Source organism: Vanellus vanellus (assembly GCF_965231255.1).
Source record: "Vanellus vanellus genome assembly, contig: HAP1_SCAFFOLD_60, whole genome shotgun sequence".
Taxonomy (NCBI): Eukaryota; Metazoa; Chordata; class Aves; order Charadriiformes; family Charadriidae; genus Vanellus; species Vanellus vanellus.
The window spans coordinates 1,006,507-1,019,680 of NW_028127367.1; the positions used below are offsets into that span (position 1 = coordinate 1,006,507).

Consider the following 13,174-nt stretch of genomic DNA (forward strand, 5'->3'; position numbering starts at 1 on the left):
GCCTCCCCCGGCACCGGGAGGACTCAAAGCCGGACGTGAACCTCTGCTTTGTACTTTTCCTCATCCTCAATTACACCAACGCTTCCCCAGGGAAAGATTTTTCTTTCTAACTGGAGGAGTTGCACTGAGACAGGTAAACTGAGGCAGGACAGTCAAAAATCCCTCTCTCTCCTGCTGGGACAAAAAAAACGCTGCAGCAAAATAATAATTTGGAGAAGTTTTCTTGAGATGGAACAACACTCTCTGCTCCGAAACTCAAAAGTGAGCTCGCCATCCCCTTTCCCAGCCCAGTTTCGATGCTTTGATGTTTTCCAGGCACCTGGCAGCGGCGGCGAAGGACAAAGTACTTGGGGGCCAGAAAAAGCTCATTCCCAGATGGGAACGTTTGTTCCTTTTGCTCGTTAAATTGGCTGGCGAGTGGGAGGTGTGAGCTTCCCCGAGCGTCGCTGCTGCGCGGCGGCAGGTGATGCCATTGGGTCGAAGCAGGAATTTGGGGGATAAAAAGCAGATTTCCGGTATTTTGCTCTTCTCTAAAGAGAAGGGTTTCCTGGAGGCCCTTTGAAAGCTGCAGTTGTGACTCGAGTGTGAGACGTGGTTGGTTTTTTATTTCTTTGAGCGCGGTGATCCCAGTGATGCTTCCCCAGCCCCGGGGGCAAGGGGAGAAGAGAACTCCTGTAGTTCTCCTTCAGCTTTTAAGGCACAGATGCTCTTTGTGCAGCGCTGGCAGTGGTATTTCAGCCAAGGAGGGCATTAGCTGTCAGCCCTTGGCTTTTTTTTTTTGAGGAGAAAAATGCAGTTTTGTGTGGAAAGCGGGCTTGCAGCAAGAGAAGCCTGAGCCTGGTTGGGCTGAAGACGAAGCTTCACCCTTGTAGGTTCTGAGGGCCTTTGGAGGTTGGTGGTGGCCATGTCCTGTGGCCAAGTGCCATCTAGTGAGTCCTGCAGGTATCACGTTTGGAGAATGAAACTGGCTGTGCTCAAAAGTGTGGGGTTGGGTCTCCCCACCCCACCCCACCCCCAGTTTGGAAATCCCTATTTTAATTTTTCGAAAGGAACCACAAGAATGAAGCAGGAGGCTTGGTTTTGGTTTGAAACACTCAACTGTCTCCCCTTTTAGTAAATCCTTCCAGACTCACGGTGTATACAATACAGGTGACATTACAGGTGGTTTTATTTGGGTAGGGGAAAAAAAACCTCCTCCAAGTCCGTGTTTTTAGGGCTGTGCCTGAAGGGGGAGACACGCAGAGGTGTGATGCTCGTTGGCTCGCGTGGCCGCGGGGATGGGTGATGACTGGGAGGACGTAAGGGAGCTCTCCTCACCTGGCCCCAACTTGTACCTTCTTCTTCTCGCTAAACAGAGACACGACGAGGAGGCGGTGATGGACCAGGGAAGAACGAGCACCGTTGCCAATATTCACTATGAGAAGGAGGAGCTGGAAGGTGAGTCGGGAGAGGTGGCACCAGCCCCACGCGTTTTCCCGTTGCGCAAAGTCCCTGCCGCGTCCTGTGCTCAGTGTACGCATCACCTGCAGCGAAACGTGGCGTGCTTCTAAATAAACAAGCACAGTTATTTTCACATTTTTTTTAATGTTGTGGCTTTTAGACAGAGGGGAAAAAGCCCCCGCGGCATCTGTGGTGTGAGTGTTGGCCACGGAGCTGGGCAGTTCCCAGCTTGTTTTCTCAGAGGCTGCTCTTGGCTTGGAGAGGTCAGGAGAATAATTTGATGGCTGCAGACACAGGGCTGTGATTTTCTTTTTTTTTGTTCCAGACTTCATTATCACGGGACTAATTGGATCTCCTCTTGTCGCCTTGTGCCGACAAAGATTTTAAAAATAATTACCTTCTGTGGCTGCTTAATGAGCAGGTCTGAGTGTTGTCCAGCCGAAGCTGGAATTTGAGACGAGGGTTGATACTTTCAGGGCACTTTTAGGTGACCCGGAGCCATCGCTTGTTGTTGCTCTGTTGTTGCAAAGTTAGAGTAAAACAGGCTTGGAAAAAGGGACGGGTCTCTGACATTCAGGAATGCAGTGAAACTAAAATGAAGAGAAGTTGGTGTTTCCTCCTGGGATGGCTGTGCTGGTTTAATCATGGCAGCGGCGTCAACCGTCTCCGCAATATCGAGAGTGATGAGAACGCTGCTTTTTTTGCAGGCCACCACACCCTGTCCGTGGGCATGCGGATGCCGCTGGTGAGGCAAAGCCACCGGCACCACCGACCCCACCGCCAGAAGCATCGGAAGAAGGAACGGGAGGACTGTGCCCCGATGGAGCAGGGCTACCACTGTAAGTCCCGCCGCAGCATTCATGAGCCTCCTCGGGGCTGCGTGGGTGCCGGGGTCCTCTGCAAGCAGGTCCGTGTGGCTGATTGGTGTGGTTTGCTGTTCTTCTGAGGGAAAGTGGCATTATTTGGGAGGCAGTTGAAGGCATAATGGATTGAGGCTGGTCTTCCTTAGAGGGATCCTGCCTTTAAAAATGGAAACATGGGGAAGGAAAGTGGCCCATCCTTATGCAGAGGTGGAACAGATGGTTCTCCTTCTCCATGGCTCTGTGCAAGCCTGGCCAGACCCGGGGGAGAGGGGCCAGCCCAATATTTAGGGCTGAACTGTTGCCAATCGATGGCCACGTAGGGCTTGCTCCAGCGTTCGCTGCCGTCTTCCACGTCCTCCTCAAACTTCAGCCACCTGCGGACATCGGGCAGGATCAGCCCCATTGCAAGAAAACAGCAGCTCTGTGGAAAGGGACCTGGGAGTCCTGGTGGACAACAGGATGACCATGAGCCAGCAATGTGCCCTGGTGGCCAAGAGGGCCAATGGCATCCTGGGGTGCATCAAAAAGAGTGTGGCCAGCAGGTGGAGGGAGGTCATCCTCCCCCTCTACTCTGCCCTGGTGAGGCCGCATCTGGAGTACTGCGTCCAGTTCTGGGCTCCCCAGTTCAAGAAAGACAGGGATCTGCTGGAGAGGGTCCAGCAAAGGGCTACGAAGATGATTAGGGGATTAGAACATCTTTCATATGAGGAAAGGCTGAGGAACTTGGGTCTCTTTAGTGTAGAGAAAAGAAGAATGAGGGGGAATCTTATTAATGCTTTCAAATACTTAAAGGGAGGATGCCAGAGGGATGGGAGGAGTCTTTTTTCAGTGGTGCTCATTGATAGGACGAGGGGTAATGGGCACAAGCTTGAACATAGGAAGTTCTATCTTAACATGAGGAGGAACTTCTTCACTTTGAGGGTAGTGGAGCACTGGAACAGGCTGCCCAGAGAGGTTGTGGAGTCTCCCACTCTGGAGATGTTCAAAACCCGCCTGGACGCTGTCCTGTGCAACCTGTTGTAGGTGACGCTGCTCTGGCAGGGGGTTGGACTAGATGATCTCCAGAGGTCCCTTCCAACCCTGACTATTCTGTGATTCTGTGTTTTTTTTGTATGCCTCAGTTTCTCCTGGGGCTAAAATGGGAGAAGGAGACTTCTTTTTAGCAATGGAAGTTACTCTGTGCTTGCGATTGTCCTTCCTCAGCCAAGAAAACTTAACGTGGTCTTCCACGAAAATGGTTTAATTTTTTTTCCTTCCTCCAGGCTCTTTGGAGGTTTGATCCGGGATGTGAAGCGAAAAGCCCCCTGGTTCTGGAGTTACTTTCGGGATGGTCTGAGCCTGCAGTGTCTGGCGTCCTTCCTCTTCCTCTACTGTGCCTGCATGTCCCCCGTCATCAATCACCTTTGGGGGACTGCTGGGGGAGGCGACCAACAGCCACATAGTGAGCACCTCTCTCTGTTGGGTGGCACGAGGGAGGACAACACTCATGCAAAAGTCCTTGCTGCAGTGAATTTGCACTTGTGGTTTTCCCTCTAATGATTTAATTACTCGCTGCTGCCTCTCTTCCCTGGACAGAGTGCCATGGAGTCGCTGCTGGGCGCATCCGTGACCGGCGTGGTGTATTTCCTCTTTGCTGGGCAACCTCTCGCCATCCTCGGCAGCACCGGCCCCGTCCTCGTGTTTGAGAAGATCCTCTACAAATTCTGCAAGTAAGGCTGGCTGCTGCGGCCAGGTGCTGCGAGCGCCTTCAGAAGAAGGCAGGGATGGAGAAAAGATGTTTTTCTTAGTGGTAGTTGGTAGATTTAAGTTGTCTTCTGTGTCACAGACATCACGCGCTGCTGCTTTAGTATGTGACGGTGCAGGAGCCCTCGGTCTCTGAAGGATGGATGGGTGGTTCAGGGTTTTTAGAGTTAAAGTGAAAGAGCAGGAGGAGGAGAAACCACAAGGATATGGATGCCCGAGATGGGCTGCACAGGGAAGATGAGACAAATGACTCTGGTTTGGGAATGAGGGAAGATTTGCTTTCCTCTCAGTACAAACTCGGGCACTTTTTTGCATGTTTTTTGCTGGAAGTGGAAATATATTTTACCCACATATCCAAACAGTTTTCTGGTCAAATGTTTTGATGATTTTTGAAAAAGCAGGAGCTTTTCAGGCAAAATGGATATTTTCCATGACAGTCTTTTTGTTGTGGCAACTGTGATGGGAGATTAACCTCTCTTATTGCAATTAAATTTATTATGAAGCCCCAACTTGCTGGCAGCGGGTAACTGGGTGCAAACCCAGCCGCTTTCGCTGTTAGGGCATCGGGGTGATGTGGGAGAACACCACCTTCCACAACAGGGACCTGACCTCAATTAGCCTCCGAGGCATTAACACAAGGTAATTGTTAAAGAATGATAATTAAATAATTGGCCTCTCCTCCTGCGGGCCCACACCCTGCGCCGCAGCCCCAAGGCTGTCTGTCGTAGGACGTGGAAACTGCATTTACCATCCGCAGCCTTGACACGCTCCTGAATTGCTGCCGACTTTCCCCAAAGGAAGGCACGGCTCGGAGCCTCTTGCTGCCCTTTCCACCCTGCGTTTTCTTTTGCTTTCCCAGGGACTACGCACTCTTCTACCTCTCTCTATGGCGTGCATTGGGCTGTGGACCGCCTTCTTCTGCATGGTGCTGGTGGCCACTGACGCTAGCTCTTTGGTGTGCTACATCACCCGCTTCACCGAAGAAGCCTTCGCCTCCCTCATCTGCATCATCTTCATCTATGAGGCTCTGGAGAAGCTGAGTCACCTGCGAGAGGCCTACCCTGTGCACACGCACAGCAAGCTGGACTTCCTCACCATCTCCTAGTGGGTTTCTTCCTCCTAAAGTGCCGCTGCCCCTTGGCAGGAGCTCAGGGCTGCACCTCCATCGCCTTCCCCTCACCTCTGTCTTGGCTTCTCTCCTCCCAGCTGTAAGTGTGAGGCACCGACCCATCCCAGCAACGAAACCCTGCAGTTCTGGGAGAGCAACAAGATCAATGTGTCTGGCATCACCTGGGAGAACCTCACGGTGACTGTAAGTGCCCCGAGTCACTGCTTCCTCGTGCCGCGGCCGTGGCGTCCAGGGGCACTGGCCTGGTGCAAAGCTCAGAGCCCTTCAGGTGATGATGGGCTTCCAACTGTGCCAGTGCTGCTCTGAAAAGTCGTTATTTCAGTCTAAGGTGTGGGTTTAACCCCCTTGGGCCTGGGAAGGAGAGTCCACCTCATCCCTGACATGGTGGGCAATAACTGTTATCCTCAGGACAGCGGTTCTGTCTGGGAGCAAGGTTCAGTGGGTGCTTTGGTTATTGGAGAAGTTGGAGGACTTCAGTTCATGCTTGAAGGCCATAATTAGCTTCCTTAATTGGTTCCTAGTAACTCCAGGCCTTGCTTTCTTACTCAGCGCTGTCTGAAGGTAGGTGCATAAACTTGCATGTCTGAGCAGCTCCTTGGGCCATTGTTGCTGGAAGCAGAGCTCAGGCACAGGGTGGGACGCTCTTATGGACATCTTCACCCCCCTTGGCTGTGTCCTGTGAGCCCGCCCCCTGTGAGCCCGCCCCTGGGAAGGGACAATTTGTCTCTTCTCCTTTCCTGTCACTGTTGTCTTAGCCCTCCTTCCCCGTTCCCTCTTTCACTCTCCCCAAGAGTTTCCAGTGTTTCCTTCCCCTCTGGTGTCTTCTTCAGCCACGGTTACCTGCCGTTCAAGCGGAGGATGTGCCATAGGTCTGTGGTACGGTGTCCCATCACATCTCCTGTCTCCGCTGTCGTGGAGAGTTTCATGGACCTGCCTGTAGACACGATGGCCCCTACACACCTGAAGTCCTCTTCAGGCTGAGAGATCTGGGGCTGTTCAGTCTGGAGAAAAAATGGCTCAGGGAGACCTTATTAAGGTGTCTCAATGCCTGATGGGAGGGAATGAAGGCAAGGGAGCCAACTGTACCTCAGGAGTTCCCAGTGAGTAGACTCGGAAGGTTGTCAAACTCTGGAACCACTGGAACACTGCAACCGCCCAAAGAGGTTGTTAACTCTCCACCAATGGAGATCTTCCAAAGCCTCAGGAGTTCCCAGTGAGCTTTGAATTTTGAGGGTGAACAAACACTGGAACAGGTGTCTCAGAGAGGTGGTGGAGTCTCTAATAACGGAGTTATTCAAAACCCACCGAGAGAAGGTCCTGAGCAACCTGCTGTAGCTGACCCTGCCTCAGCTGGGGCTTGGACTACACGGTCTCCAGAGGTGCCTTCCAACCTCACCCATTCTGTGAGTGTAGAGGACAAAAGTAAGACAGAAAGAAATGAGAACAGATCCCCTTGGCCACAAACACCTTGGTCTCCTGTGGAGAGGACCTGTGATGAAGAGAGGAAACTTATAATGAGGAAGGAGTAGCAGAGATGGAGTGTTATGCACTGACTGTAATCCTCCATTTCCCATCCCTCGTGTGCCTCTCCAGGCGGGAGTGAGAAGAAGAAATGCAAATGCAAATGAAGGAGTAATTTGAGCCTAGGGGAAAAAAAAAAAAAAGTGGGGTGGGGGAATGGTCTAAAATATTTAGTCATAGTTTCTGACTATCCAAGTCTACTTGACTTGGCAATGAACTGATAATTTGTAAGTAATTTCCCTGTCTTTGTTTTGACCCATGATCATCTTTCCCCTCGTATCATCTTGAGGACGGGGAGCGAGTGAGCAGCTTGGTTGTTGTCTGGCTGCTGGTCAAGGTTAACCCACCTTTCATAAACCCGCTTTCATTCACAACCAGACTGGAGAGCACTTTGTAACGTGTGTGGTGGGGATGGGAGAAGCAGATACTGGGCTGATTGTTCTTGAATTCTGAGAGAACTAGACGAGGTAATCTGCTGACCTCTTCGGTCTCTAGCTTGCAGGCTGTAATTCTTACTTACACGAGGAGATGAATAAAAGTGTGCAGTTTCCGTTAGGTGTGACTGTGCACTGCTGTGGAAAAACTGCTTCCACAGACTAACAGCATGACTGCAGTTTTTGGAGATGTCTGCCTGCACAGCTAATTTTCCTGAACATTTCCTTTGTCTTTGGGCTTTTCACCATAGCCTAAGACAACATTTGGAGCTTGAGAGTTGGTTTTGGAGATGGTCTGCAACCTTAGCTTTGAGTGTCCGTGTTTATGCTACTTTATGTGCCTTTTAGATGGCTTTATCTGTTGCATGATCTTGGAGTTGAGCGGCACTTTTTCCCTCTTTGAGCAGTTATTTCAACACGCTCAGTTTTTGAAAGATGAGTTTTAGTGAACACCAGGTTTTTTACAGTGCTGTTTAAGCTGTTGCTGGAATTAGCGCTCAGCATGAGCAACTTGTAATTGGAGTCAGACAGAAAAATTGAAACACTGGGGCCTTTTGTCTTTAAGATGGCTGTGACTGGTGGTGGTGGCTGCGTTTCATTTGTTGCTCCAAGAGCAATGGCTATGTGGCTGGTCAGAGTCTAGCTTAGACCTCAGTCATTACAGTATTATGTCAACTCTTGCTTTAAGAAACAGTTCATAGGTGTTTCAAGAGATGCCGGTGTGAACAGGGTTAAATTTGACAGGGTGGACATGTTCTGTATTGCATTTACATCTCCGAACTGGAGTGCGGGGAGCTTGAGGTGTGCAGACAGCTTCAGGGATTAGCAAAATGGTTGATTGCAGTATGGAGGCTATGTGATGTGTACACAGACATTGCTACAGGTTCACTCACTGTAAACCTGGTGAAACTGTTTGTTTTCATCTGCTGGCTTTCACTGGCATGGACAAATGTAAAAGGTGGAAGATAAACAGAATATAAAAAATACCCACTGATAAGTCAGACGCTGCTGTGGGATAATTGAGTGTTTTGGTGGTTTGTTGAGCACCTCAGTTTTTGGAAGGACACCTGCATTCTCTCTGCTCTCTTTTTTTTTCTTCCAGATTTTGATGTGTCCAGAACATGAAATGGAGAGGGTAAACATGTACTGTGAAACCTGCAGAAGGCCTGTTTGTCGTCTATGTAAACCGGGTGGATGTCATGCAAACCACAGAGTAACAACCATAAGCACTGCCTACAAAACCTTTAAGGTAAAAGTAAATATTGTTGGACCTGGCCTTAAGAAGGGGGAAGAGCACTGAGCCTCGGGTTTAAGGGCAAACTTCCCCTGGCAGGATGCCAGGACGTGTGTTTGGAGGACACTGAACGAGTCATGAGGCATGCTGCTGTGCAACATCTGTTAATGTATATATTAGTGTGACATAGTGTGCGGCTAAGAAACTAAACTATATTTTCTATGAGGCTTCAAACAGAACCCCTTAAAAGCGCTTCCACCTTATGTTAGCCAACTGTGCATCAGTACTGACCAATGCAGAAGGTTTAAGAAGTTAATGGTTTACAATCTGGCTTTTTTAAGGCAAGTGTCCTTGTGGCTTGGGTTAGCTTATACTTCAGAAGCACTCCTGAAGAATCTGCATCGGCAGTTATCTGCTGGGACGCTGTATGTTTTTGAAGTTGCAGAGCTGTTGATTCCCTAAGCACCATACAACAGGGCAGACTTGCAAACACTGCTTTGTTATTAAAGAATGATTGCTGCTGCCTCCTCTTCTTCCTTTGCTTCCTCTCTTGCTCACAGGAGAGAAAAAAAAAAAAAAAAGCCCATCCCAGCCTGCCTTCTGCTCTTTGGCCTCCTCGCCTGTTTGCAAGGCTTTTCCTGTACAGCTGTTAACTCTTGCAACTAAGGAAGTGCAGAGACACTCCTAAGTTCAAGTTTCCAACCACTCATTTTTCTAGCAAACCTTACTACAGATGAGTTAATAACCTATGAGGCTTTTCTATTAGTTCTGGTAATGTCTTGAAGACTCGTGTTCCTAGCCTAAGAGAGAAGGTGACTGCTGTGGCTGGGGAAGGATGAGCCAGCTGAGGCTGTCACCTCTTCTCCTCAGAGGCTGTGCCACCAGTCCTGCACATGGCAGTGGCCTGATGTCCCGGGCCAGTCATGGCGGGTCACTGAGCAGTTCTCCGCAGGGTTGCTGCTCATAACTGATGGCAGGCCCTTGTCCTCGTAACTACAGAAACTGAGTGCTGGCTGGGTGGCCCACCTGTGCTTGTTGTCAGTTTGGGTGGGATGCCCTTGTTCTGCCTGCCAGTTTGCTGTTTTATTTTAACAGGAGAAGCTTTCAAAAGATATCGAGTACCTCATCAGTAAGGAGAGCCAGGTGAAAGCTCGCATCACGCAGCTGGATCTGCTGCTGAAAGAAACAGAGGTGAGAGTGGCTTGTGGGTTGTCTGGGGATGGACCTTGCAAGGACACAGCAGGGACTCCAAATGGAACAGTGAAGTGTTCCAGATCCTTTGGGGTTTTTTTTTGTTAGCCAGCAAAACCATTTCTGAACAGTTTGTGTTGGTTCTGAGTCACAGACGGTAAGACCTAATCCTGACAGTGTGGGAAATTTGGGCAACCTACAGAGGGAAGTTAAGTTTTGGGTGCTGCTGTGAATTTAATTGACATAAAGCTTATTTGATACCTTACCCAAAGAGAGGTGGGTTAGACTTACAGCTCTTGCATATGAGTGGTGCTGCACAATTTATGCTGTCTGTTTACCTTGAGGATGTTGCAGTGAAGTCAGAATTAAGGGCAAAATCTCCCTGCAGAAGAGTCAGAGCTGGGAGCTCACATACGAGCTGAAAAACGCAATGGCAAAAATTGGCAGGAGCTCCTGGCCCTGCCTGTATCTTGCTGCAGATGGCCTTTGTGCTTCATAGTTCCTTTTATCCAGGGCACTCATCAGAGGTGGCACTACAGGGCATAGGGGAGAAACTGGGCTGGACTCCCAGTTCAGGGTGACTGGGGAAGGTGGAAGAGCACCTAGGTCTTGGGCATGAAGACTTCAGACGCTGACTTGCTTTTACAGTGCTTTTCCATGAACTATTTAGACAAACGCTGTGCGTAACTCAATACATAATCGGAGGAATAATTTCCTGCTCTTTCCTCTCTGTGTTAACGTAGGAGACGCTTACTAGCTTGGGTGCAGTGCTGATTGCATTTTCAGTGTTGAAGAGCATAACAAAGCTCGTTAGTCTTGTCAGTCAAACAGATGACTAGTTTGCTCTGATCTCTTGAACAACCCTAAGTACATTTCTGTACACAGCCACAGTGCTGTGGGATCCGTCTAAAATGTCTTTTGTTCCCTCCTAGTGCAACAGTGAAAGAGCTAAAGAAGAAGCATCTCAGAGTTTTGAGAAATTATCTCATGTCCTGGAAGAGAAGAAATCCGCAGCTCTTAGGGCAATTGAAGCTTCTAAGAATTTAAGGCTGGAAAAATTGCAAACACAAGCAGAAGAATCTCAAGGGCTCCTGGAAAATAATGGCCTTGTAGGACTTGCTCAAGAACTGCTTAAAGAAACCGATCCATCTTGTTTTGTTCAAACAGCAAAACAACTTCATGTCAGGTATCTTATTAATTATCTTCCGTTTGAGGTACAGGTACTGTTCCAGGGATGTCTGGTCAGTCATATTCTTTGGACACCTGCTAGGAAAGTACTGAATGCAAGTACTTTGTGTTGCAGAGCCTCAGAGGCGGTCCCGGTACCATTCAGTAGAAATTCCTATATTACAGTGTGCGTTAAAAAACAGCCCAGAGGAGGGGCTCTGTCCTGCGCCAACGCCTAGCCTTCTTCAGTAGGACTGCAGTGGAAGGGTAACCCATTCAGCTCACTGATACAGTCCTTTGCTCAGAGATTGCATCGGGTATTTGCAAGTTAATCTAACAGGTCTCTTCTGGCTTTAAACTCTTTGATCTGAATAGTTGTGCTCCATTAGCGCTTCACACCTATTTTGTTCTTTGAATGTAATGCCCCAAATTGTTAAAATGCTCTGCCAACCAAAAGATTCCCTGTTAGTTATCTTTACACTGATGTACAAAAGGCCTTTAAATTTTGCATTTTAATTCTGTCTAGAGAGACAAGTTTCTGGGACACGTGAGTAAGTACCTGAAAAGAGAACTTTTTTTAAAGCAAAACCTAGCGGTTTTGCTTTAAGGAATACACCCATGTGAATTCCTTTTTCCCTCTTCTGCCATCCCTCTGCTTCTGTGCTTTCAGAATCCAAAAAGCTACTGAATCTCTGAAGAGCTTCAAGCCAGCAGCTGAAACTACTTTCGAGGACTTTGTGATGGACGTAGCCAAGCAAGAAGAGATCCTTGGTGACTTGTCCTTCCATTCCAATGGTAAATTATGAGAGCATCATGTCTTTCTTGAGTTATAGCTTTAAGGGCTTCTCTGGAAAGAGGCAAAACTTGTGCAGGGCTGCAGTTGCAGAACTCAATCTTGTGACTTGCATTGTCCCTTCTGCCTCTGTGATTCTCAAGGCATTACCTGGCAGCAATGCTAGCTTCAGCTTTGATAAAGAAGCTAAGATGCCATGGCATTCAGAACCAGTTTACATTGGCTTCCAAAATATTGTAGTTAAGTAATACTAGGTCTTCCTAGCAGCTTTTTGTCGTGATTGCATGACAGAAAAGAATAGGTTTTTATATGGTTTTTTAGTTGCCAGCAAAAATAAATAATACAACTTTCAAAGTAAAACCAGAAAGGATTTAAGTGCATGAACAGACCCGTCCTCATCTGCACTCTTTGACTGAGTCAGATTCCCCCCCCCCACTGTCCCCCCAGTGCTGTAGCCACTCAACAAAGGGCTTCTGTGTTTAATTCTAAAACAACATGTATCTACATTTGAGGTTTTTTTCTCCTGAATCTCTGTCATTCCAGGTCTAGAAATACCAGAAATCAATGAAGAGCAGAGCAAAATGTACAACAAAGCTCTGATCAGTTGGGAATGCCCTGGGAAGACAGACTCAGCTGATATCTATGTTCTTGAGTATCATAAGCTTAATAGAGAAGAGGAGAGTACAACGTGGCAGGAGATCGAAGTTTGCAGCAAGAGCAAAGTAATATCTGATCTCGATGACGACAGCAGCTATGCCTTCAGAGTTCGAGGATATAAAGGATCCATCTCTAGCCCTTGGAGCCGAGAAGTTATCTTGCGTACGCCTCCAGCCCCAGGTATTGGGTTTTCTTATGTCCACGAGCTGCTGGTGGTGTTAAGAGCTGTAGGTGGTTTCCAGTAGCTCCCAGACTTCTACTACACTGTTACCGGTTGTATACATGTTTAAAAGCACTGTTAACAAACAGGTTAAGTAGGTAGCATACTGAGACTGTGTTAGCTTGCGTAATGTTCCTGGTAGCCTTTAAAAGCGAGGAATTCTAGTGCCAGCATGACTTAAAATATAGTTTATAAGCACAGAAATACTTAACTAAGAGAAAATTTTTTGGGATGCTGTTTTTCAGTTCTCAGTTTTCTTTTTGATGACAAATGCGGGTACAACAGTGAACATCTCCTGCTGAACCCAGGAAGAACCTCTGTGGAAAGTAGGGCTGGATTTCCTCTACTGCTGGGGTCTGAGCGCATGCAGGCCGGATGCTACACAACCCTGGATTACATCATTGGCGACACTGGGATTGCCAAAGGGAAGCACTTCTGGGCTTTTCACGTGGAAGCCTATTCCTACCTGGTGAAAGTGGGAGTTGTTTCTAGCAACAAGATACAGAAGTTGTTCCATAATACCCATGATGTGACCAGCCCAAGGTAAATTGCAGACTCTTGCTTAATACATGTTTTGTATAAGGAGATGGCTTTTTAAAAAATAAATTAAGAGCGAGCCTGGTCTCAATTAGTATACAAGATGAACCTAAGCAGTGGGAAGTGGCTTGAAGGATATAGTGTAAGCAGGTTGTCCTGTTCATCCTCTACTATTAGTAGGAAGATGTTCTAATTGTCCAGAGTCCTATTTTCTTTCTTTCTGGGAAAGAAATCGGGTTTCTACA

General features: G+C 48.1%; 1 protein-coding gene across 1 annotated transcript in view; it reads left to right on the top strand.

The window, feature by feature from the left end:
* The window catches only part of LOC309685321 (E3 ubiquitin-protein ligase TRIM36-like), a gene marked incomplete at both ends in the record, with an annotated part of 127,494 nt that extends 114,555 nt beyond the window's left edge, over positions 1–12,939 (top strand). The window contains 6 exons of the mRNA XM_082501103.1: positions 8,233–8,379; positions 9,460–9,555; positions 10,488–10,741; positions 11,393–11,517; positions 12,059–12,352; positions 12,638–12,939. Of these exons, the coding sequence (XP_082357229.1) occupies positions 8,233–8,379; positions 9,460–9,555; positions 10,488–10,741; positions 11,393–11,517; positions 12,059–12,352; positions 12,638–12,939 (1,218 nt within the window). The remainder of the gene's footprint in view (positions 1–8,232; positions 8,380–9,459; positions 9,556–10,487; positions 10,742–11,392; positions 11,518–12,058; positions 12,353–12,637) is intronic.
* Between the last annotated feature and the right edge of the window lie 235 nt (positions 12,940–13,174).